This window comes from Canis lupus, chromosome 17, assembly GCF_048164855.1.
Source record: "Canis lupus baileyi chromosome 17, mCanLup2.hap1, whole genome shotgun sequence".
Classification (NCBI taxonomy): domain Eukaryota; kingdom Metazoa; phylum Chordata; class Mammalia; order Carnivora; family Canidae; genus Canis; species Canis lupus.
The window spans coordinates 45764233-45792036 of record NC_132854.1 but is presented as its reverse complement, the minus strand read 5'-3'; the positions used below and the strand labels follow the sequence as shown (position 1 = coordinate 45792036).

Here is a 27804-nt window from a genome sequence, read left to right as displayed (position 1 = left end):
TGTCCCACTCTCCAGCGAGTAACAGATCATTTTTACAGTTTAATAAGCTGCCACCCCTGATGAGACAAATATGATCAACTTAAAGAAAACTTTAAAATGAAGCAGGTGCTCTTTAAAAGAAAGAGAACGGATACAAGGTACAAAGAATAGGGTAGTTAAGAAAGAGGAAATCTATACAGAGGTGTTTTTCTTGAATTTATTGACATTACAGGGATATTTTGGGAGGTATATGTGGGGGAAAAAAATATACAAAGAGAAAATGTAAGTAAACATGTATAAAGAGGAATGAAAAAAACATATCCTAGTAGCACTTCTGCTATTATACTTGAATTTCTTATATCTACATAATAAAAATATTACAGATTTAAGTGTTTCAGGGAGAAAAATACCAATGGAAGGTAAAGCTGGAAGTACTGCTAATGAGCGAAAGAGTGGCAAAATGCTATGTTTTCAGAGGTACATTCCACTCCATAATACTAAATTATTTATATAATCTTAAGTTAAAAATTATTAGGTAGACAGATAATAAAGACTTTATGCCAGAATAAGATCTATGGCCCAATTCAGGTATAATTAATACATTTATAGTAAACATTTATAAAGTCTCTTAAGTTCTAAAATCGAACCTGTTTGAATATTATTCAACATAAACGATTTTAAAATAGAAAAAAAATATCTGTGGAAATTACTTGTATACCAATCATGTTCATAGTTTCTTATTTTTTCATCATGAGTAGAGCCTTAAATTGACATAAGAATATTTTTCTCTCTCCTCTATTTAGTTTCGACATAACAGTGCTAAATCAAAATTATGTAAAGCAAATTAAAAATACATAAAACAAAGAGTAAAACATTTTCAAATATTTAAGCTATATTCTTCCCTGACAGCTTGTACTTCACACTTGAGAACTGAAAAAAAAAAAAAAAAAAAAAAAAAACAGTAAGATTTTAAATATGTTTTTGTATTCAGATCTGGAATTGTTAACTTTGCTACAAGAAAAGTGGAAAGTATTAAAAATATTCTTTAAAATATTTAAGATGGAGAATTAGTGTTTAATGAGTACAGAGTTTTAATTGTGGACGATGAAAAAGTTCTGGAGGTGGACAGTGGTGATGCTGTACAACAATGTGAATGTAATGCCACAGAACCGTACACTTTAAAAACGGCCAAAACATAACATAAATTTTATGTTATGTATATTTCATCAAAATAAAAAATATGTTAAAAAAATATGAGAGGGATGCCTGGGTGGCTCAGTGGTTGAGAATCTGCCTTAGACTCAGGGTGTGATCCTGGGGATTGAGTCCCGCATCGGGCTCCCCACAGGGAGCCTGCTTCTCCTTCTATGTCTCTGCCTCTGTCTCTCATGAATAAAGAAATAAAATCTTTATATAAGAAAAAATGATGAAAAATACAGGATAAAATTGTAAACAATAGAAAATTAAAATCCTGTATTAATTTTTTTTATTATTTTAGAGAAAGAAAGAGAACATATGTGAGCATGGGCAGGAGAGAGAGGGAAAGGAAGAAGGAAAAGGAAGGAGAGAGAAGGTGTTAAGAGCCACTGAGCTGAGCAAGGAGCCAAACATAGGCTTGATCTCAGGACCTGGGCCAAAACCAAGAGTGGGATGCTTAACCAAATGCACCACTCAGGTGCCCCCAAACTCCTATATTCTTGATAATAGTACTAAATATGGAAGGTTGAAAAAAAAAAAAACTTTTGAAGAAAACAGAATATAGTCATGACCTTGAGACAGGCAAAGATTTCTTAAATAGGACACTACAAGTGATAACCATAAAAAGAAGGGTTAATTAACTGAAATACATTAAAATTAAGGTGTTCATAAAAGCACCAAGGAAAAAGTGAAAAGGACAGCTACAGAGAGGAAGAAGTTATTTGCATTACAGAATATCCACTAAAGAACCTGGATCCAGAATGTATTGAGAACTCCTCAAATTAATAAGAAAAAGACAATTCATTAGAAAACTGGAGAAAGACTTTAATCATGACACTTCAAAAAAGAGGTTACAAATTAAAGGAAATACAAGTTAAAGCTCCAGTGTAATACCATATATATCAGCAAAATGGCTGAAAAAAGAACTTTAAAACACTGGTGATACCAAGTGTTACTGAGAACATGAAACAACTGTTATCTCATTCACTGCTGATGGATGCAAAATTGGTTAAGATTTCCTTGGAACATCTTCTGGTAGTATTCATGTAAGTGAAACATAAGCACATACTAAGACCCGGCAATTCCCCTCATATGTGGACACTCAACAGAAATGCCAAATTATGTTCACTGAAAGGCATGTTTGAAAATGTTGAGAGTAGCGCTGTTCAGAACAGCTCTAAATGGGAAACAAACGAGATGCACTTCAACAGCAGGTTGGGTAAATTAGACACTATTCAAATAATGGAACATTAGACAGCAGAAAGAACTAGCCAACAATTGTTCTATGCAACATTATGATTGAAACTAGCAGGTTGAGTGAAAGAAGGCAACTTCCAAAGAGAACAGACTGTGTTACTAATCTATATGAAGTTACTAAACAAGCAAAAGAACTGATGGTTCTAAAATGCACAGAATGGTTATCACTGGGAGATGAGGTGAGGAATAAGAGAAGTTAGTGACTGGGAAAAGACAAAAAAAAATGGTGCCTCTGGAGGTGTTGGTGATGTGCTATTTGTTGGTTTGGGTAGGGTTACATAGCTGTGTGCATTTTGAAAAAATATATGGACTATATGCTTTTGCAATTTATGCATTTATCTGCATGTATGTAATATTTCAGTAAAAAGTTCAACAATGAAATAACAAATCCATAATTATTAAAACTAAAATCAGAAAATGGGTTAAGTAAAAATGTGAAAATCCCTCAATTTTCAGTGAAAAATGGGAAGGATCATAATGTACTGAGAGGCATATCTGCAAAACACCCAAGTCGGGGATGCTAATTGCTGATACATACTCTGTTGATTTTCAGCAAAATACAGATTTTCTAAAGGTTTCAGTCTGGAAGGCATGTGATTAGACGGCCAACTGAGGGAAGGGAGAGCAGATTCACCCTGCAGTATGGTGCAGGATATGGGGTTGAAGGAGAAGTAATAGTGACATACACCCTCCTAACCAAGGAAGAAAGCTATAGGTAAAGAAGTGAGCCCACTAGGCTCAATCACAAATAGTCTGTGACTTAAGAGGCACTAGCTAGTAAGTGCTACAACTACTTGAACACTGAAAAGTATGAGAAGACCGAGGGCAACAAAAAGAAAATATTTGAAGCAATCTGAATCTCAGTTTGAGATTATTATACAAACTTGCTCTCACCACCCACCCGTCTCAATTCCTCCCCATACTATTTTCAGCAATCCATGAATGAGTAGTAATCTCAAAAGACCAGCATGTGATCTAAGCATAGATGCTGCTAAAAGGAAGAGATAAAAAGAGAAAAGGAATGTATAAAAAGAACAGATCAAGACATATCTACACAGTAGGTCATGTTTCTACTTTATTCTATCACATTTTATGTTTATATTTAAGCAGCTTTGACAATTCACCTTTCATGAATTATAACAAGACTCATTAAAATTGAAGAAATGACAGATTTGGGGGGGTGGATGTTCTCAAAGAGAGCATTAATAACTCTTAATGTAAATTATCATAATGTTGATGAAGATTAACATTCTTTAAGATTTTATTTATTTGAGTGAGAGAGAGAGAGAGAGAGAGTTCTAGTGTGAGGGGAGGGGGGCAGGTGGGGAGGGAGAGGGACAAGTAGACTCTGCACTGAGTGTGGAGCCCCACTCTGGGCCTAATCCCATGACCCTGAGATCATGACCTGAGCTGAATTCAAGAAACATTCAACAGACTGAGCCACCCAGGGGCCCCAAGATTAACATTCTTAATCCTAATGAAATGTTGGAATGTGACTTACAGGGGCAACATTCCTAAATGATGAAAGAATTGTACATATTGAAAAGTGTTGAGTCACAGTGGGAACTACAAATGGCCAAGTACAGCCAAGTGGTGGAATCTAATGATGGCATATACAAAGACGAGCCTGGGGAGAAACCCAAGGGGTCACTGGGGAATTTATATTGGAAACTACTAGGATTTACACAAAGCAGGAAAACACTTGTACTTTTGGATGATCTCTTTAATAGTAGCAGTATGAAGGAATGAATTGGATTGGGGGGACACTGGAGGAAAGGAGTGTGAACTACTGCAGTAGAAGTGTTAGAAAGTACTATGGACAGAAAGAAGGCAGCAGCACTCAGAGGGAAGGCCAGGCTTACCCAACCTCATGGAATGGAAAAACCGTACTGGTGACCAAGGCGGTATGAATGTGTTGTGGTGGTGGTAGTGAGTCAGGGAGGAGGAGGTCTCTTGGGTGGGGAACAAATAAAGAACATGTTGGATTGGAGTTAGGAGGTAAGATAAGAGGAACTTGTTGGGATAAGAAGCATCCTGTTGGGGTATCTGAGGGATGATCACCCATGGAGAGAACATGCTCACCCTTGCCTTAACCCTTAGGAGGTCTGCAAGACATCCCAAACTGAGGACGGTCAAAAAAAAAAAAAAAAAATGAAGTATTCTTTTCTGAACACTTCAGAAAAAGTGGCCAATTAACTTTCTGTAATGGCTATTCATAGATCTACTGAAGGGTCCCTTCTAGCCTTTTGATTCTATGACAACTGTCTTTTTCACAGTCATGTAAGGATGCTTGGGGAATTAATGAGATATTTGTAAAGCATTTTCATTTCCTTTAAAGTTTTTATTTACAATCCATTTACATACATTTAAATGCAGCTAGAAAAGCATATTTAAATTCAATTTCCTTTGAAATTGCCAAGGGACTGCAACAGGGAGAATAAAAAAGCACTTTAATAGAAGGAAAAGGTTGTATACCACAGGCATCACTGTCACTTCCTCCTCTCAAAATATACATGGGCTTGCACACAGACAATTAAGTAAAATGGTGGTGGACCATACTCTTCTTACACTGAATTTATAAATGGATCCATTTCTTTATTGTTCCTGGTAACTTCTATACTACTGAAATACTATATGAGTGCTGGTTACATGTGAATTCATTTTGTGAAAATACATTGAACTATATACACACTTATGATTAGTGCATTTTCTGTATGTAATAATTCAATTTAAAAAAAACCTCAAACAACCAAAAGTAAAAACTCAACTTTTAAAATGATTATGAGTAAAAAATAAAATAAAATAAAATAAAATAAAATAAAATAAAATAAAATAAAATAAAATGATTAGGAGTAAGTCCAATACCAGATGAAGATGTAACATCCAATATTTAGACTGATGATATCAATCATCTGAAAAAATGGTTTTAGTAATAGGCAGAAGCTAGATGTGAACAGCTGAAAGGGGCGCCCTGAGGCAGAGTCCCAAATCCTAGAAGGGAGGAATGATGGAGAAGAGAGGTAGCTGGAGGCAGGGACAGTAAGACCTCCCCCCTTCCCCCATACCAAAGGCTGACATGAAGGTTCTGGTATAAACCTTGCAGAGTCAAAAACTCCCTTTGGAGGAGCTTCCCAAAGGAGTGGAAGGAGCTTCCATTAGAGCTCAGCCCACTGAACATCACAGCTCCTCCCAACCCAGAGAAACCCAGTAATATCCAATTCCAAACAACATAGGGGCTGGTTCCACTTCTCAGAACCCGTCTGCTCTCCCATCTTGAGAATGTACTTTCACCTTAATAAGCTGCTTTCCTTCTGGCTGTCTTTAATCTGAGCACAGATCCCCCTGTAAATCTTCTTGTGGGGAATCCAAGGATGGAGACCTCCATACATACAATGCGGTCAGATACTCTCTCATCCCTGACATTAGGGACAGAGGACAATGTGTGGGCAGAAATAATAACCAACAAACTCATTTAATACATATTACCTGCTGGGCACTCTACTAGGCATCAAAGAACCAAAGATAAAGACGGTTCCTCTTCTTCTGCCTTCAGCTCACATTCCAGCAAGAGAGACAACTACAACAACTTACCAAGTGATCATGGAGACCAAACTTAGTATTGCAGCCCCAAGCAGCAGGGATTATCATTCTTAGGGGAAGAGTGGGGCTGGAAGGTGACATCTGAAAAGACAAGTCTGAAACTAAGAGTGTGCCTGCAACAAGGAAGGAAAAGAATCTAAATCAGAGGGAATGACCCGAGGTGTGGAAGGACTGTGGCATTTTAGTTAGGAATGACTAGTGTGGAGTTTATGGACAACTTGTAAAACTCAAAGCCTTTTTGTTCTAGAAAGGTTTCTTGAAGTAGCTGCTGTCATAAGAACTGACAACTTTAGCCTGCCAGGAAGGAAGTATTTTAAAACTTAGTTACTTTTTTGTCTTTCTTTTTCCTCCAGCTTTAACACACAGCCTGAGGTTTGTCAGCACGTTTTACAAGAACAAAGCTAAGAAAGTGAAAGAGAAGGCAAAATAGAAGGGAGACCAAAATCCAACATGGCAGGAACCAATACTACTTCAAGTGTGAAGATTGTTTAACCTGGAGGTTAGCTATCTTTTAAAAAGAGAATGCCAAAAGTTTAGCGATTTCTTCTGGTGTATCTGGAGAGGGTACTTCCAATAGCGGGGGAACAAAATTTCTTAGAAGTATCATAATCAAGTGAGTTTAGGATGTGGACTTCTCTCATGATTTTAGGGAATGGAAGAAAGATATATGCACTAATGGCTGGTGTGTGCCAGAGAGCTATTACTTGCTCAAGAGAATTACCTGCGAGCCCATGGTTGCTAGTTCCCAAGGGCATGTAACATATCTGGTGAAACAAGGCTGCACATCTAAATACGGGTTAAATTGGCCTTGAAATTAAGGAGTCAATCCCATTTATAATTTCACCCAAAAGCATAAGATACCTAGGAATAAACCTCACCAAAGAGGTAAAGGATCTATACCCTAAAAACTATAGAACACTTCTGAAAGAAATTGAGGAAGACACAAAGAGATGGAAAAATATTCCATGCTCATGGATTGGCAGAATTAATATTGTGAAAATGTCAAGATACCCAGGGCAATTTACACGTTTAATGCAATCCCTATCAAAATACCATGGACTTTCTTCAGAGAGTTAGAACAAATTATTTTAAGATTTGTGTGGAATCAGAAAAGACCCCGAATAGCCAGGGGAATTTTAAAAAAGAAAACCATATCTGGGGGCATCACAATGCCAGATTTCAGGTTGTACTACAAAGCTGTGGTCATCAAGACAGAGTGGTACTGGCACAAAAACAGACACATAGATCAATGGAACAGAATAGAGAACCCAGAAGCGGACCCTGAACTTTATGGTCAACTAATATTCGATAAAGGAGGAAAGACTATCCACTGGAAGAAAGACAGTCTCTTCAATAAATGGTGCTGGGAAAATTGGACATCCACATGCAGAAGAATGAAACTAGACCACTCTCTTTCACCATACACAAAGATAAACTCAAAATGGATGAAAGATCTAAATGTGAGACAAGATTCCATCAAAATCCTAGAGGAGAACACAGACAACACCCTTTTTGAACTCGGCCATGGTAACTTCTTGTAAGATACATCCACGAAGGCAAAAGAAACAAAAGCAAAAATGAACTATTGGGACTTCATCAAGATAAGAAGCTTTTGCACAGCAAAGGATACAGTCAGCAAAACTCAAAGACAACCTACAGAATGGGAGAAGATATTTGCAAATGACATATCAGATAAAGGGCTAGTTTCCAAGATCTATAAAAAACTTCTTAAACTCAACAGCAAAGAAACAAACAATCCAATCATGAAATGGGCAAAAGACATGAAGAGAAATCTCACAGAGGAAGACATAGACATGGCCAACATGCACATGAGAAAATGCTCTGCATCACTTGCCATCAGGGAAACACAAATCAAAACCACCATGAGATACCACCTCACACCAGTGAGAATGAGGAAAATTAACAAGGCAGGAAACAACAAATGTTGGAGAGGATGCGGAGAAAAGGGAACCCTCTTACACTGTTGGTGGGAATGTGAACTGGTGCAGCCACTCTGGAAAACTGTGTGGAGGTTCCTCAAAGAGTTAAAAATAGACCTGCCCTACGACCCAGCAATTGCACTGTTGGGGATTTACCCCAAAGACACAGATGCAATGAAACGCAGGGACACCTGCACCCCGATGTTTCTAGCAGCAATGGCCACAATAGCCAAACTGTGGAAGGAGCCTCGGTGTCCATCGAAAGATGAATGGATAAAGAAGATGTGGTCTATGTATACAATGGATTCCTCAGCCATTAGAAACGACAAATACCCACCATTTGCTTCAACGTGGATGGAACTGGAGGGTATTATGCTGAGTGAAGTAAGTCAATCGGAGAAGGACAAACATTATATGTTCTCATTCATTTGGGGAATATAAATAATAGTGAAAGGGAATATAAGGGAAGGGAGAAGAAATGTGTGGGAAATATCAGAAAGGGAGACAGAACATAAAGACTCCTAACTCTGGGAAACGAACTAGGGGTGGTGGAAGGGGAGGAGGGCGGGGGGTGGGAGTGAATGGGTGACAGGCACTGGGGGTTATTCTGTATGTTGGTAAATTGAACACCAATAAAAAATAAATTTATTATAAAAAAATTAAATTGGCCTTAATTATAATCCCACTAACCAGCAGCCCAGACTTTACTGGAACAATGAGTTGCTGTTAGCAAAGGGAGAGCAGGCTGGACCTAGAATCGTTAGGTCTAGGGGACCTGTCACTAGCAAACTGATAAAAAATGACTGCATGTATCAATGCACATTTTAGGATTTTCTAAAAACTATTTTTCAAACAAATTTTCTAATTAAATTTTAGCCAATTATATATGCTCTGCTTGATAGTTTTCATTACTGTTGAAACTATGTTTCAAGCTCTAAGTAAATAGTTTGGAAGGATATGGATGGAAAACAAATCTTTCCAAGCACCGGTTCATGCAATGGCATTTTTTTTTCTTTTCTTTCTTTTTTTTTTTTTTTTAAATTTTTATTTATTTATTTATGATAGTCACAGAGAGAGAGAGAGAGAGAGAGAGAGGCAGAGACACAGGCAGAGGGAGAAGCAGGCTCCATGCACCGGGAGCCCGACGTGGGATTCGATCCCGGGTCTCCAGGATCGCGCCCTGGGCCAAAGGCAGGCGCTAAATCGCTGCGCCACCCAGGGATCCTTTCTTTTCTTTTCTTTCTTTTCTTTTCTTTTCTTTTCTTTCTTTTCTTTTCTTTTCTTTTCTTTTTTCTTTTCTTTCTTTCTTTCTTTTTTTTTTTTTTTTGCACTTCAGGGTTAAAAAAACAAATCTTTACATTGTAAAAAGAGCAATTCTGTCTATGTTCTATATTACTTATACTCTAAATTTACTTTTAGTCACTAATACTTACATGATTAACTTAACACGTTTTACTGCAGATATCTTTCATATTCAAATATATGAAATATTTTCCTTTTAAAGAGAAAAATATCAATAAAGAATTAAAAAGAAAAATATAAATTAGTTTCTTTTGAATATATCTGGAACTGATATCAAGATTTTAAGCTTTGTTTTCCCACTGAAACCTGGCATTAAAAGGTGAGTAATATTACTCTAGACCATTTCCAAAATGCTCTTTTTTCCAACCAGAGACATCTCAGCTACACATAATAACTTTTGGAGAAATTTGTTTAAAAGCTTCTTACCCTCAGGAGTTTTAATTCAGTAGGCCTTAAATGAGGTACATAAAACTATTTTTTAAAGAAATTGCCCACTTGATTATGACACACAGTAAGGTTTGGGACAGAGTTTTTCTCATTATGTATAATTTAAATAGTGTCAGCTTCTGGCTTCCCTGGTCTTTTTATTTATTTATTTCTGAATGCAGAGCTTGAACTCACAGCCTTGAGATCAATACCTGAGTGGATATCAAGAGTTGGATGCTTAACTGACTGAGCCACCCATTCACCCCTCACTAGTCATTTCAGGCACTGACTGACAAGGGAAAAATAAATCTAAGCTTTAAAAATTAAAAGCTTGAACTACCATCACCCAAAGTTATAAAAAGTATATATACATACACACACACTTTGTATATGGAAAAACTTTGGACCAGTTTTCTTAGGTGCAAATTGTTTAATGCTGGGCACATTGAAAAATTAAAAAATATTGCTAAATTGTGAATAAGGCCTATTTGGCTGAAAATAATTGAGAAAATAACTGTAAAAGGGAACCAAACTACTAAAAAAAAATCTAACAGGTTGACAAGTTGATCCATATCACCAATCACCAATATGTAGGGGAAAAAATTACCACCATTATTCAGTCAGGACTGTCTTTGAGGCATATGTACTCAGGGAGGGATTTCCAGGTAACATCCTGGGAAAACTCGACTGTGGCAAAGATAAAGGGAGACTGGGTCTTCTATTCACATAAGATAGGGATTTTGCAGCAAGATTTAAAAACCAGCCTGCTTCCATGTACACATTGGTAGAATGGTTCATTGACCTAATGGGACACAGGTCCTTCAAACTTCCTTTAAGAGGAGGGACAAAGAATGAGTGTTTTGAGCCTGGGTTAAAATAGAATTTTTAAAAATAGAGTTTTATTTTTTATTTTTTATTTAAAGATTGTATTTATTTATTCATGAGAGACACAGAAAGAGAGGCAGAGACACAGGCAGAGGGAGAAGCAGGCTCCATGCAGGGAAGCCCAACACTGGACTGGATCCCGGGTCTCTAGGATCACGCCCTGGGCTGAAGGTGGCGCTAAACTGCTGAATCACCCGGGCTGCCCTAAAATAGAGTTTTAAATTTCAGGTTACTCATTCTCTCATTTTCCCAGTGGAGTGATTCTTTTAAGCCACCTCGGGTCCTGTCTGGGGCCTGCCTCCGAATGAATCTCAAGCTGAAAGAAGAGGACAATCTAACTTCATAAGCAGACAGACAACATTTCCTCTTGGCTTTCTTGAGTTACACCCTACAATGGATGCACATTTGATTAATGGGTGACTGTCCTCATTTCAAGAAGTGACTATCTCACTATCCACACCAGATTGAGGACAAGAGAGCTAGTTGGCCCCTGGATTGATGCCTTTTCCTCACAGTCAACTCTTCCTTCCCAGGTGACAGTCCTTGGATAAGTCTCATTTCAGTCAAGTGATCTGATTCTAAAAGCCTAGGGGCTGTCACCTTCCACTAGAGGTTGTTTGGGGAGGCTTTGGTTTGTCTTGGTCCAGATGAGCTTAGCTAGCCAGATGGTGGGCATGCTGCATCCCCAAAAGCAAAGGTCTACAAACCATCCAGTAAGACAAACTGGGCAGCACCTTTTTACCCTGGAAGGCTGTGGAACACCATCAGCCATGATTAGGAGTCTGCCCCTAGAAGAATGTTGGGGAGGAGGGGCTCTGAGTTACCACAAAGAGCTGCTTTCCTGATGAGGTTTAATATTAATATTATGTGCTTTCAGAACACTCCTTGACATTAGAGCACTCCTCATCCCATATTCAGGTTTCAGCCCTTTCATTTCTCTGGCCATTAAGGAAAAGAACTTTGGCAGAGTGAAGATGGACTGTCTACTCTTATTTCTCCAGAGGGCTACTGTGCCCTGATCATGATGGAAATTTATCCTGCCAGTTATCATCCAGTCTACTGCTAAGTTTTGTGTTAACACAAATTCTCCCTGCCAAGGAGAAATGAATGTGCAGCCTCATTGTATTGGTATTTTAGACTTCATTTGTTCTCAGAACCGTATGGGCGACCTCATCATTTGAGGAGGCTGGAAGCCATGACTGGTGATAAATTTGACAGTAATTTGATCTCTCTTGACTGAGGAATTAAGAATATTTCTTACCTTTTAGAGCATTTCTCTTATTTATCATGCTGGGAATATAGTATTGTAGGAGTAGAGCCAAATATTTTAAAGTTGAGAATATAATAAAAACAACCTATTAAAATTATATTCCATAGGGCTTATTAAGGAATATATCCAAGATATCTTTCATATAAAACTCACAAATAAGATATACATATAATACTTAAGTAATAGTATCTGTTACATAGTTTATAGATACTTCATCTTAATTAAAAAATAGGAAAAAAGAAAACAAAAAGATCTTAGAAAATTTCAACGATTTCAAGATTTTTCTCCTTGGAATTTACGGGTTGAGTATCTATTTTAATCAATGAGATGGGACTAATTTGTTTAGTGTTTGAAGCACACTAATGACTCATGATCACTGTCATCAGAAACTTAATTTCTTCAGGGCACTGAAAGATACCCTGGTGGCTATCTCCCTGGAAAAAGCAGGACACGGGATAAAAAACAGTAAATATACATGGAGTTCTTTCAAGGAAAAAAACCATATTGAACTGAAAGGCCTTCTTTCCCTGCTCTCCAATAAAAAGAGGAATCTGTAGTTATGATTGGGCCACTTTTAGACCAATTTCGACTATCTGAATACAAACATACATAAATCTACAGTAAAGAACAGCTCAATCTAACAAATGTGTGATACCAGTTCCTCTGAATTTTAAGAACATTTCAGCCAGGATGCACCTTTGTTAGTCTACTCGGTTAGGAGACATGTACATTAAATTTATACTTAAAAAAAACCACCTTGATATTTATTACTATGTTTACACAGTAGCTGGTTTTAAAAATCTCATGAACTTGACCGTTTTTATGAGTCAATACACTTTTTAAAGGGAGATATGATATAATAATATAATGGTACTTCCACCTTATAATAATTTTCCCAAGTACCTGTAGCAATTAGGTTAGATTTTACAATGAATTACTGCATGCCAGGTTTAAGAACATTTTCTCAAATAAACTAGCATGAAAGACCATATGATCGGTAGATGTCACTTTGTCTTTTGTTTTTCAAAGGGTGCCTGTTCTCATTTACACCAAGTTGATTTTCAGTTTCAGCTCCTTTCTGGTATTTGAGGAGGGAGTTACCAATACAGGCTGAATCCAATACCTAGGCGAATTACACCTGGTTGCTTTCAACCGAATGAATATTTTTACCTTAGGCCACAGGAACGCAGTTTCAGATGGAAATAAGGGAAGAACCATTGATCTGTCTCCTACAGCCTCTGGGCATTCTAGTATTGAGTTGAGCCTGGATAAACAGTTGTTATGATATGCCTAGCACCTACCTCTGAGGGATTGGTGTCAAATTAATCTCCATGTCATCAGTACCTTCTCAACAGGTTTTAAACAGTCTTCTCTTTCCCTCTTAGTCCCAGATCAACAGTTGTCAGGGTCTGAGTCAGGCTGCGCTTCTGCCCACATAGTGGCACTGTCAGCACCGTTGGCTGCTCAAATGATTTTTTAAGCAGAGCAGCCGGTTGCCTTCAGCAGTGATGCTTTTGGGGGCACTCTGTGCTGTTCACCCAGAGTCTCTGGCTGCTCTACAACTGTGCTAGTTAAGGGATCGACAGAAGGAACAACAAATGGCTACAATTAGCATCCGCCCAGCTCCCCGCAAAAGAATTTCATTGCTATGGCAACGGGAGTTGCCCAGACAACACGGGGCTTTGGCTGAGAACAGTGTACTGCATTATACCAAGAACTGAACAAAATAGCCAGAAATCAGGCTCTCGCTTCACGGCACAAAGATCTCGGCCATCATATTTAGGTTTAATTAACAAGAACTGATTTCTTAATTTTGGGAGCCAAGGTTCTGGCTGTTAATAGCCTGAAACAAAATACTGTTATTGATCCATTCTTTTAAAATCCAGTAAAATAATCAGAGTGATTAAATTAGATTCCTCTTAACTTGATTTTCCTATTACTGACCTTAAGAAGCAGCAGCCCCTTTTATTTCTACAAGTGTTATTTACAAACCCATTTTTTTGCCTCAGTCAGTTGCCGTGATACAGATGTATACAACCTGTGAAAAATTAACACACATTTCTTTATGCTTGGATATTCAGCCAAACTCTAGATGTCTGTAATTGTTGGAAAGAAAGAGCAACAATATCTGAGCAATTTATATCAGAACTACAATCTTGTAGGTCTTCTATATTGTTTAAAATCAAACAGGAGAATATTATACTGTTTTTGAAATAAACTTTCAAAGCAGAAAAATGAAATTATCTTGATATTTGTTTGGTGGTAGTACAAGTGAAATGGAAAAAATTAATCTAAATGACAAAAATAAGCTACCTTGGTTACCGTTAAACACCTCTGCAGTCAAGCTATATAATTGGATCATTGCCACTCTTAGTCATGTAAGCCATTCTGTAGATCTGAGCTGGGAGCATTTCTTAATGAGCCAAGAAGGGGGATATGTTCAGGCAACACCAGGACAATGTGGCTAGCTGGAATAATTTGGCAGATGACAATCTCCTTTTCCTTCTTTTCTAAAATTTCCAAAACTCAAAACATTTCCAGAGCATTGTCTCTTTCCCAGCCATCAACTTTGTCAGCACAGGGCCAAATGTTATCATCAGTAATAATAGTTCACACTTATTGAATGCATAGTGCTTTGCATGGCTTGTTTCATTTCGTTTTCACTAAAAAGTGGGTCTAATTTCTGCCCATACACAGATGATGAAACCAAGCTGCAGAGAGATTCAGTAACTGCCAGCATCAAAGGAGCACAGCTGGAATTTGAAACCAAGTCTACCCTCTAGTATTTTCTTCAAGGATGTTCTAGGAGTTATACCACAAGTAGTAATAATGTAGTCATTTTAAAGCTGCAGTCTTTTCAGAATAATAGTAAAAGTACAGATTCTATAACAGGAAAGGTCTAAGTGAAAAAAAAATGACAGTAGTATATATGATGATCATAATGACATTCAGTTTGATCAAGTTTCTTAAATAATTATATAGGAATGTGGGGGGAGTGAAAACAGAGAACTGAACTCTTCCCTGACCACTTTGCTAGACTAGTTTCAGAACAAAATGCTTGAAAAGATACATATAGCCTGAACAGAAATTGTATCCCTTAATAACTCATGTAGATATTTATTTTCATTTCATAAAAGATTACTTTAAAAAGTAAACACTTTATTAGAAGTAGCCATTAATGAAAGGTAAGAATTTTACTGCCTGGCAGAAATAATCCCACTTTACAGCTCTTTAAATGCTATCTGGATAGTTAAGAGCATATCATATTACTTAGCTCCTGGGTTAAAGGTAATCAAGCTTGGTGAAAGAAAACAAAAAAAGAATTTTAGGGCTAATGAAAAAAAACTCTATCTTCTTTGTAAACAGACAAACTTGACTAAGTCTAACTTTAAAGTAATCTAATGAGAAAGGGCAAAGATTGGAAGACTTTCCAGGAAATTCATTATGGGAGGTTTCTACTCTTTCATGAATCACCAGCTATTCATTTATACAATTCTAATTTATGAAAAGTTTTTGTAAATAATGAAACTTCAGATAAAATGCAATGCAGTATAAAGTCTTTTTTAGGGTTTCAATTGCTATAGTAATGGAGACCTGAAAAAGTTTTTTTTTTAATCAAATTGATATTTTAGGATTCAAAACTATATTATACAAGGAAAATTACTTCATTTTGAACATGTTTGAGCAGTGAAAGTATTGAGATTTTTGAGATCGAAAAAGAAGGTGTTAAAATGAGAGGGAAGAAAAGCAAAGATCTTCCATGACACTGCCCGATGGGCATTATTTTCTGAATAATAGCTAAATTTAAATTTTGATCATAACTAAACTTGTCATTTATAATGAGATATGTGCATTAAAAAGATATGTGAAAAGAAACTCCAGTACAGTTGTGGCTTCTATCCAATTGGGTATAGACATGTTTCTTGTACTTATGGATATTTTAGGATAATAGAAGCAAAATTGTAAAAGTGCTCACCAATATGTTAAGATCAAACAAAATAATGCATGTGAGAGCACTCTGAAAACTGTAGAGTGCTATAAAAATGTGTTTCACCAAAAAAAGTGTTAGCTTTTATGGGCTCAAAGAGATCACCCTTGATGTTTACTTATTTTAAGTAAATCAATGGAGAAAGGAAGTATATAAATTGCCTACCTTTCTAACTCACCCCCTGCCCCCTCCTAATCTATAAACCCTCATTTGGTCCATTTTCAGCCTCCTCCTTCTGGGACACCTTTACTTTTTAGCCATTTAACTAATTTAAATACATGCTAAACTCCAGAGAAAAATCCCTTAGCTGATTTTCCCCATTTACTCTGTCACAATATAGTTAGGATGTTAAACAGAACTCCTGTCTCTACCTTATCTTTCTGTAGTCTGATATTTTTGAATGTTATCTTCTCCAGGAAAAAGTAAGTTCCTGATTCCATCCAAAGATAGGCAATTTATGAAAGTGACTCAGAGATGGAGTTTGCTGTCACAGATCTGGGTCTACTTCCTGGCTCTGTCATTATCAGCTGTATGATTTGGGGGCAAGTTCCTTAAGCTTTCTAAGTCTCAGTTTGCAACAATGTAAATAATGCCATCAACAAGGTCTGACACACAGTAAGTGGTCAAATACTGGCTACTTTATGCTTTTGGGAATCTGATTTCTATAAAAAAAGATTCCCACTCCCCTCACTCCTTCTGTCAGGGGCAATCTCTTCCCTTTGTTTCTGTCAGTTAGTAATTATCAATTTGTAGATAGAAGTCCTGAGTTTGAATCCTGGCTCTGCCACTTGGTAGCTATAATCATCTACAAAAGCATATTTCCAGTAAGAAACACAGCACACAGAGAATGAAAATCTTAACTGTTTATCAAAAAACCTGCCTAAACTTGTAAAAAAAAAATCAAAGGTTCCAAGATGAGTCTCATTCATCAACAAATAAGGCAGATCCCAGACCAGTCATCCTTGTGTCACTTGGATTATTATCAGTCTTGTCCAACCAAACCTAAAATACCTTCTACTATCAATTCTTCAACTAACTGACTCTCAATCACAACCATTTATTTGAACTGTTGTTATGTGGTAGGCTCCGTTGAGATTTTTCTATGCGTTATCTGACTTAAATCCTCACAACAGACCAACGCAGGAATTAATAAGATCTTACTTAATGGATACCAAAATTTGCTCAAGGTTACACAGCTAATAAGTAGCAGCTGGTACTCTTCTATGTAGCCATAGTTAGGCTCATTACGTCCATCTGACCTATGAACTATATTATCAATGTTCAATTTTTGTATATATATGCTTGTATATTGTGTTGCTCATGCAGCTTATGCTAATATATTCTTAGAGTTAAAACTACATGAAATCAGATTCAGCATTTATTTTCAACAATTTCGAAGTCATAGAACTTAACACAACTTCTAAGCACTAAATAAATGTACAATGATAATGAAGAAAATGTGCATGACCAGGGCAAAGTCAAGGTAGCATCACCCACATGGTAGAAATAATTTGCAATAAAACTATAAAATATTAAAACTTAATGAGCACAGTCTCAATTAGGAAATTGAAAATCTCATTAAACTTGCAGATGATACTTAGTTGGGCAGGGGTTAAACATTCTAGAAGAAAGAAATAGAATTTAAAATGACCTTGATAGGGATCCCTGGGTGGCGCAGCGGTTTGGCGCCTGCCTTTGGCCCAGGGCGTGATCCTGGAGACCCGGGTTCGAATCCCACATCGGGCTCCCGGTGCATGGAGCCTGCTTCTCCCTCTGCCTGTGTCTCTGCCTCTCTCTCTCTCTCTCTGTGACTATCATAAATAAATAAAAATTAAAAAAAATAAATAAATAAAATGACCTTGATAGATTAGAGGAATGGTTCATCAAAAACTGGCTGAAGTTCAATTAGGAAAAGAACAAAACCATGTGCTTAAGAACCAAGAAGACATCACACAGGTAAAACATGGGAATAAGTAGCTAGCCACACTGATGGAAAAAAAAAAAAAAAAAAAAAAAAAAGCCCACAACAAAAACCCAAGCCACAAAGAAATACGCTCTCTTTTGGCAGTATAGGCTGTTTTTCTCTCCATCGGTGGCTTACAATGCTGGCTGCATTCAGGAATCACAAGCAGAGTTTTAAAAAAATATAATGCCTGGGCCCTGTCCTCAACCAATTAAATCAGACTATATAGAGATAAGGTTCCATGTTGGTGTTACTAAAAACTCCCTAGGTGTTTCTAATGCAGCCACGTTTCAGAACTACCAGGACATATAATCAATCCTAGCTTTTATATCCATATGAACAGCCTTATGAAACTAGTAACATAGCTATCATTATGTATGATCAGATATACGACTTACAAACTATTTAATAAAAATCCCACAATATCAATAATGATTCCAGACACTCCAAACAGAAACAAGATGATCTAGACCTGTGGTACTCAAAGTGCAGTTCCTGGATGAGTACCATCTGAGAATTGATTTGTTATGCAAATTCTCATGAGCACTTCAAACCTACTGAATTACTAACTCTGGGTTGGGCCCAGCAACCTGCACTGTGATGAGCCCCCTGCATGATTCTAATACATGCTAAAGAGGAGAATCAGGCTCTAAGCAAAAGAGCTAACTTTCTTCTGTTTTCTTATAGTATATGTGTTCTCTTAGAATTATAGGCATATTATATACCTTTGGTTGTAAGTCACCTCAGATTCTACCTAGAAATATATATATCAATTCAAAGTTTAAAGAAACCCATTTTAGCAGTGATCCTAATATACAAATACCTTTATTTTTGCAATAGCTTTTATTAAATGGATGCATGTGGTAAATTCAGTGGAAAAAAAAAAGTCTGTTAAAATTGGTGTTAAAATAGATTAGAAGAAAAGTTAATTAGTTGGTTGGGTGAGTTTCTTTTTATATAGCTCTGTTGGCATTGAGTAGACAAAGTTTAGTCATGAGTATCCTTACAGATCTGTTAAGGTGCTACCTAATGACCCAAAACCCCTGGGAAATAAGCACCAGTCCAGGTGATATTCCAGCTACCCCTTCCTTAATCAGTTAGGTGCCGCTGGGATGTGGGTCTCTCTCTGATTTCCATCCCCCATCTCCTCATTACTCCAGTAAATCAAGTATTAGTTGTATGTATTAGTATCATGGGTCAAAATGTATAAATAAAACCTATCCCTAGACTGGCAGCACTGAAAAATCATCACAGATAAACAGTAATAATTGCTCCTAGTGGAGAAATAAGACAGGAGCTAACAATATTAAAGTTTATGATTTTTCCTTAATTGATGACAGTTTGATAAAAAAATATGCAGAAAGTTTCTTTCCCCCTCACCTCCCTGCTCCTCACATTTGGTCAGTTTTATTAAAAAATAGAAAAATATACAATTTTACTGCTAATTAAAAAATGTAAAAAAAAAAAAAGAAAAAGATATAATTTTGTACAACTAAAATTTTTAAAACACATCTAGTGCTGTTGAGGATTTGAGCAAGGGACACAGTCATAGGCTGCTGGGAGGAGTATAACTTAATATAATCTCTCTGCTCTACCCAGGTCAGTGTGGGCAATATGTATAAAAAGCCTTAAAATTGTTCCTATCTGTTAACTTATCCTAAAGAAATGGTGCTATTTATTATAATGATGAAAATTTAAAAGCCATGAAAAGGTCAAACCCTAGGGAAGCTGGTTAAATAATGTATGGTCCAGGCTTACTATGGGGATATTACACAGCCATTAAAAATTATTCAAAGAGAATCCATTTTATATGGGAAAAACTCCTAACACAAGTTACTATGCACAACATGTATGAATATGTATGCTAAAAATTAGAGTGATACTAATATGCTAATGATATTTATATATAGTAGTTAGGTTATGGGTAATTTTATTTTCTCCTTTATAATCTTCTCATTCATTCATTTATTTATAGATCTTATTTATTTATTAATGAGAGACACACAGAGAGAGAGAGGCAGAGACACAGGCAGAGGGAGAAGCAGGCTCCCTGCAGGGAGCCCGACGTGGGACTCGATCCCGGGTCTCCAGGAACAGGCCCTGGGCTGAAGGCGGCGCCAAACCGCTGAGCCACCTGGGCTGCCCTTCTCTGTTTTTTAAATGTTCTACTACTGATAGATGATTCCATAAGAAAACTCAAATCTATTAGTTTCTAAATGAACTCAATGTTTACTTTTAATGGATATATTTGATCCTAGATGGCAACTTAGGTTCAAATGTTGCAGTCAACATAGACTAGATAGTGATAAATAGATCATGACATAACTATTAATCAAATAGTCTAAAGAAAAAGAATGAGCAGTATAGGTCGTAAAACAATACTAACTATTTAGTCTAATATCACATTTTACTGAGGAAGAAACATGGTAAGTGACGGATTTTAGAAAATGTACTTAGCAAACCACCTACCTTTTCCCCCTTCCAGGTAATAGAGTCAACATTTAAAAAGTAAGAACAGTTTCCACTTCATATTAACTCTCAGTTTAAAACTCTCTCAATGGATATGTTGCAAATTTGGACGTAGAAGACAGCAAATATATATAGATTTTTTAAAGATTTTATTTATTCATGAGAGACACAAAGACACAAAGAAAGAGAGAGGCAGAGACACAGGTAGAGGGAGAAGCAGACTCCATGCAGGGAGCCCGATGTGGGACTCGATCCCAGGTCTCCAGGATCAGGCCCTGGGATGAAGGCGATGCTAAACCGCTGAGCCACCCGGGCTGCCCGACAGCAAATATTTTTTTGAGAGAAATAAATGAGTAATCTTCTAAGAAACCTTAAACATTTAGTCACTTAATTCTAAACCAAACTCATCAACATGTTTGGAGTCAATATGAAGGATTTTTTCACTGGCTATAGACTATGTATTTAAAAGTAGTCTACAGAAGAAATCACTCATATTTTATCATAAGTTAAACCTAAATGTTTTTTAAGTTTGTGACTTGGAGAGGTCACCCCCCATTCATGTGGTGAGCTACAAGCTGAGGACAAGATTTTATGACAACAGTTGACTACACTTAAGCAGTATTTCCTGATTAGTAGTAAATATTGAGATGTGATTGAGTGTACATTAGACTTAGCAGGTGAGAGGCCTGGTCAGCTTTTCTTGAAGAATGTTTTTGGAGTGTCAACAGTTCAGAGAATCTAGAAAGGCTCTGGACTGCTATCACATGACAACAAGGACAGACACACCAAGTTAACTGAAGAGGATAAGCAGGTGGCAGTCTACAACATGCTTGTTCTTTTTTGTGTAATACTGAGCAGATCTGTCATTTTAAGGAAGATCTGAGGGACCGATAAAATTTATAAAACCATAAAATGACACAATCTTTCCTTTAATGGGCAGTTTAACAGACATTTTAGGGTGGAATTCTAAGTTGTATCAAAATCTATTCTCAATATGAAAAACATTTGTGAACCAATAGAAAAATAGGCAAAAAACTTGAAATAGGCAAAAAACTGCACTTCACACAGCAGGATATTCAAGAAGCCAATAAGCATATGAAAAGGTGTTCTAGTTGCTCATGAGGAAAATGCATATTAAAACCACAATAAGATACCCTAGGAAAGTTGTTGAAATGAAACTCTCACCCATTGATTGCTGCTGGAAGCATAAATTGCTACAGTCATTCTGGAAGGGAAGGGCGTTGTGCAGGATCTACGAGATCTGAATATATATTATATATATTATATTAAATTATATATTATATTATATTATATTATATTATATTATATTATATTATATTATATTATATTATTTATTTATTTAATTTTCAATGAAAGAGCAACTGCACTCCTAGGTATACACCTGACAGAGCCCAAAGACACATGTAAGAATGTTCTTAGCAAGACTATTTTTTTTTTCTTAGACTATTTGTATTAGCCAAAAATCAAGAAATAACATAAATACCTAACAACAAAGGGCAGGGGGGAATATGGGATAATCAGAGTGGAGTACAAAATAAGAATGAACAAATTACAAATTCACACAAGGTGGATACAAAGCATAGATCCCGTTTATAAAAAGAACAAAGCAGGATGAATTGATGCTGTCAGAGTCAGGATATGTGTGCAACGACGTGAGGTTATGAACAGGAGGAGCAAGAGGGGCTCCTGGGTTTCTCACATTTGTTGATCCGTGTTGGTTACAGAGGTAAGTTCACATTGTGAGCATTCATCAAGCCATATACTTAGGCACTGTGTACTTACTTCTATTTATGTTCTTTCCCAATATAAAGTTTTCATTTAAAATGAGGGAGGAAGCAAAAGAGTATAAGGAAAGTTTAAACAAAATACAACAAAACCTCCCAGTTCAGTGCTATACATAGTGCAATACTTAAGTAAAGCAGAGAGAGCTTTGCTGAGGCATGAATTTGTACATTTATAGTCTTTTATTCCTGATTTTCAAAGTGGAAATAGTGTTTGGTATTTGTAGAAAAACGATAGTAACAGGGTTAAAGAAGATCTTAGAGCAAAACTACAAAGAGATTCTAGATAGGGCTGGGGATCTGCTTAGAAGAGGAACATGTGATGAACCATATGGGTCTAAAATAAGAAAAAAATAAATTACACTTTGCAGAACAGATAGGCATGGGGGCAGAGGCACAGAATCTACCACAAGGAGAGTATACCAGCAGGATATAAAACCTCATCACCAAAGAATAATTTAAAAAATTACTCTCAAAACCCTCTCTTTCGCTGACTCTCAAGCACATATGTAGGAGACACAGAGTTCATTTCTAAGAAATATTACAAGTTTCAACAACATAGTACCTAAGTTATTAACTTTCCTTACCTCATTCCATGACTGAATATATTTATCTCGCACCCTGAGATCATGTCTTTTTGTTTATATGACAGAAGTGAATGGGGATCAGTGACTGAAGAGGTTAACAGAACCGAGGGTAATGAGGTTATGTCCAGTCTCCAGCAAGTGGGGAGGAACCAGAGTGTAAGAAGTGATGGAGACCTGAGGCTTAGTGGAGGGGAAGCTACCACCACAGGCAGCCAGGGCAGCCCAGGATCCAGGGCAACACCTTCCTCGGCCCTGAGCCCTGTGAGACTATCCCAGGGATCTCATGTGCTCCCTGTCCTTCCTTTACTGGTGTCTGCACATTCAAACATGGAGCATCACCATTCTTATTTAAGCAGTTGCCTGGTGACAGATCACAATTAATTTTAAAAGATCCTTTTCTCTTTTTTCTCCTCCTTTGGGCCATGGGGAATACTAAGGGAAAGATATGAAAATACGCTTTTTTTTTCTTTTAACCCAGTGATAAAATATGCTTTGAATTAAATAAAACCTAGTGCATGGTTTATCAAACATCAGCTTAAGAGCTCCTCAGGCTAACTGTATTAATAAGAAGTAATAAAAGGACTGATGATAAAAGTTTCTTAGTTGTGTCTTATATTTGTAGCCTTGAAGTTCTATAGATTGAGTTATTGGCTTGTCAGGACTAAAATATAAGATGCTATTAACATTTTTAATGCTAAATCTAAACAGTACTTATTGGTTCATCTTTCAATGTGGATATGTTGGTAAATGAGGATTTTGTTTTTATTTGCATATCATATTAGCACTTTTCTGCTGCATAAGTGTTTTAATGAGAAAAGTATGTACATATAATTTAATAGGCCTAATCATCGTATTTCAAAAAAAAAAGAAAAGAAAAAAAAAGAAAAGAAAAAAAAAAAAAAAGCCAGAATCTTTTAACCTTGAGGCTGCTATAATGGACTAGGTGAAGGTAAATAAAATTGATATATGAGGTAAATGGTGATGCACTTTTTTTTAAAACTATATCTCAATATTCCCTTATTTCATTATTCCTCTAGAAATCTGGATTAGACAGCTACTCTGACTAATTAACCAAAGGAGGTTTGACTAATAGAAGGAGATTGCAAGCATGATTAGTTAAATGATGATGTACATAGCACTTAATGATCATTATCATTTATTCTAATATCAGTGGTAATAAATGGTGAAACTGTTTAAGCCAAATGCTGTCACATCACAATAATGTACATCATGGCTAACGCTAATAACTTCTAATTTACTTGGGAATCAATGGGACATGCAGCTTTCTTAATGCATGTCAATGCTTTCTTCAATAAATTTATAGAGCCTTTTAAAGTAAAAAATATTTATCTCTTTACCTGGACTGTGTAACAGGTAGTCATACCACCATTTCCCTTCAAAGCACAAATAGCTCCAGTGTAATGGATGAAGACATTTATTTACAAAGATCCAATGACTATAACCAATGTTACTATTTCAAAATACCAATCTCATTTCAGTCTCTTGCTTTCTATGGATTCAGTGGATCCAGGTTAGCATGCAGCACTAGTAAAGATCACCTTTACTCTATGAAACAAACTAGAGTGGTACTTGATTTTCTGTATTACTCATTCTCATCACCATGTTCTCTCACATTAGGAATTACATGGGAAAGAAGATTCAGATACATGCTACAAAATCGCTGGCCAATGGTATCTCCAGAACACATGCAAAAAGGTAGGGAGAGTGGCCATGTTATGTGGAGAGACACATTCATTATCTTGAGCTAGAAGCACTATATTATGGACTCTTCATCATGCCCTACCAGTCTTTAGGAATGCACTGTCAAGAGTCCCTTTCATTTCTGGATCATATAAAGATGAAAAGCTAAGAGCTAGGATAAACAGAAGTTCCATTTAGGTTCATGCACAGTGCTGAAAGAGGGAAAAGGAAAAAGGAAAAATACAAGTGCAGCAGCAGCTTTTAGGAGAAAAGATAACTAATGAATGAGAGAAGAGATTTGGCTTCTGGTTGTATTTTAATGGGGACAAACTAAGCTACTCCTGGAGATGTCTTCCTATCTCAGTTGCTTGCCCATTGCCCATTAGACCTTTAATATACCCAAATTTAATTTTAAGGTTAATTTTTAGTTTACAAAGAAATGGAAAAGTCCTCTAGTTCCTCGTCTTTTAGCAGTTCCTTGTTTCTGACTCCCTGCTATCTCTTGATTAATCAATTTTAGACATTATTTATTGATTTCCTGTTATGACAGACCAAAGCTTAGCTTCCTTAGGTTGTCTTAAAAGGGCTGCTAACAACATGGCTTCCCCCAGGACCAAGAGAGAGGGAGGAAGACAGAGCCACCAAGGTGGAAGCCATGGTATCTTTTATAACCTGACCTCAGATGTGAATATCATCAGTTTTGCTATATTCAATTGGTTACAGACTAACCCTGGAAACTATCTGTGGTGTGGGTTACATAAGGATACAAACAGCAGGAGGCAGTAATCATTGGGACCACCTTACAGTCTGGCTACCACAGTGTTTATATTAGTAAGACGGTAAAATCGTACACAAGGCTATGTCAAATTCAAGCAGCGTACCACAATTATAGATCTCTATTTTCCCCTAGAGTTAAAACTGCCTCTTCCTTTTTTTCTTAGTACCTGCTACTCTTCCCATACCTGCCCCCCAAATTTCACTATACATTTATACACAAATACACAATTATACAAATAAGGCTGAAAGATTTTTTTTAAATCTTTTTTTATACACACATCTTTTATACCTCAATGACAAAAAGGATTTTATATATGTATATATATGTGTGTGTGTGTATATAATTATGGTTTAATATATATTAATTATGGTACTATTCCCTACATTTTGTCTGTCTACTAAGAGTTCGTTTGGTTTGTTTTTTCCTCTTCTTTTTTCATGTTGAATGATTTCCTCAAATGTCAGATGATGAATCCCTGGCTCAAATTAACATTTAAGAACAAACAAACATTTTGAGTGAGGGATAGGTTTGTTAACTAGTGAGCTTCTCCATGGGATGTTCTTGCAGCAAGCTAGCACTTTTTGAGGGAAGGGAGCCCAAAGGTTAATATCTGATGGCTTTTTCTCTGGACTGTTCATTACCTCAAAAGGGATATTCAGACATCTACTTGGAGGCATGGGCTCCTATGGTGGTAGGATGGAGTCAAAAGAGGATTTTGCCATTCATTTCTCCTCAAGACCTTCCTTTATATTCACATAATCTGTTTTTGGTGGAGTACCTCAATTCTGGCTTGTATTCTAATTCTAGAGCTTCTAGCACAATTTTTATAAAGAGCATACTTTTCACTTCCTGGAGGTATGGAGGAAAGGCCAAGATGGGGAGTGGGGGAGGAATAAGTGCAGCATAGTGGTTACAAGTCTGGATTTGTTTACAAGTCTGGCTGGAGGCTGAACTGCTCCCTCACTATCCTTGCATTTTCAGCTCTATGCCTCCTTCCTCCTGCCTGTGGTTCCTGAACACTCATGTGGAGCTGTGAGTAGATTAGTCTGTTTTTTCATTGGGGTCACATGTTGTTATGGGTTGGACTGTGTCACCCCCTGTTGTGTTACCCCATAGTTGTTGTCACCCCACAATAGTCACTTCAACAATGTCGAAGTCAACAACCATGTTGAATTCAATTGTGTCACCCCACAATTGTTGTCACCCCAGCAATTGTGTCACTCTACAATTGTTGTCACTTCAACAATTATACTGAAGTCCTAACACCTGGTACCTGTGAATGTGACCTTATTTGGAAACACAGCCTTTGCAGATGTAATCACGTTAAGAGGAGCTCAAACTTGATTAGTGTGCCTGTAACAAAATGATTAATGTTCTGATATGATAGCCATGTCAAGAGACAGAGACAGGGAGAAGGTCATGTGAAGACAGAGGCAGAGATTTGAGGGACCCAGCTGTAAGTCAAGGAACACCAAGGACTGCTGGCCACCACGAGCAACATGAAAGGACAAAGGGGATGGAGACAGTTCTCCCTCAGAGCCTCCAGAAAGAACCAACCTTGTCAGCACCTTCAGACTTCTAGTCTCCAGAATTATTAAGGCCTCTCCCCTACCCTGACGCCTATTTTGTGGTAATTTGTCATGGTAACCTTGGAAAAGAGTACATCTGGATTCCAGCATTCTCTTCCTGTATAATTTTCTTTCTTTCTTTTTTTTCTTTTTTCTTTTTTTTTTAGATTTTTTTATTTATTAGAGAGAGAGAGAGAGAGAGAAGCAGGCTCCATGCTGGGAGCCCGACGTGGGACTCGATCCTGGGTCTCCAGGATCACACCCTGGGCTGAAGGCGGCACTAAACTGCTAAGCCACTGGGGCTGCCCTCTGTAGAATTTTCTACTCTATTCTGTCATTAGTTGTTGTTGTCCCAGGTGAAAGATGTCCTGGTTTCAGAGGCCTTGAGAATGGTTTTTGTGATTCCTTCTCTTAGTGGTTCTGTGATGACTCCCAAGGGGACATCTCTATTGTCCCATTTTAAAACTAAAAATCTCTGTAGTCTTTTAATTTTTCCTCTTTTTTTCCCCTTCTAAACTAGCTCATACCAATTAATGCATTTTAAGTGCAATATAGGAACTATTCATAGAAAGAAAATTTCAACCTCTCTAATTAGGGCACCCATTCTGCATACTACCGTCACTTTGTTCACGCATTTATAACTTTCTAGTGACAAATGCAGCCCAGCAGATAGGTAGAGAAGGGGTAAGAATGAGGAAAAACTGATATTGAAGTTATTGAACATCTACTCCAGTCTAAATACTATATATAGTACAGAGTTTTCCCATACTTTTACTAAATCTTCCTAATAGTCTATGAAATGTGTAATTTCTCTGTTTTACAACTGAGGAAGAGGACATTCAAAGATTAAATAACCCACTATCATCACCCTTTTAGTAAGTCAAAAAGTCAAATCAAGGCCTGTCTGTCTCTAAATCCCAAGCCTGACTCCAAGCTGTCTTTCAAGGTCAGACTGCTTGGCTAGATAATTTAAGGCTTCTACAGACAGAATTCAGAAATCTGGCCAGTTTTATGTTTTCACACATAGTGAATAAGAACAGCTATTGCTCTTTTTTAAGGTAACTACTATGTGCCTGGCAGGCATTTGCAAAA

At 37.0% G+C, this 27804-nt stretch overlaps 1 protein-coding gene across 15 annotated transcripts in view; it reads right to left on the bottom strand.

The window, feature by feature from the left end:
* The window catches only part of DIAPH3 (diaphanous related formin 3), a 508438-nt gene that overhangs the window by 92044 nt on the left and 388590 nt on the right, over positions 1-27804 (bottom strand). Inside the window, exon 28 of one of the 15 annotated variants that reach the window (XM_072782862.1) lies at positions 13851-13894. The exons of the other annotated variants lie outside the window; for them this stretch is intronic. Coding sequence (XP_072638963.1) covers positions 13866-13894 — 29 coding nt within the window. The 3' untranslated portion in view covers positions 13851-13865. Of the gene's footprint in view, positions 1-13850; positions 13895-27804 lie in introns of those variants that run through there. 15 annotated transcript variants of the gene reach the window in all.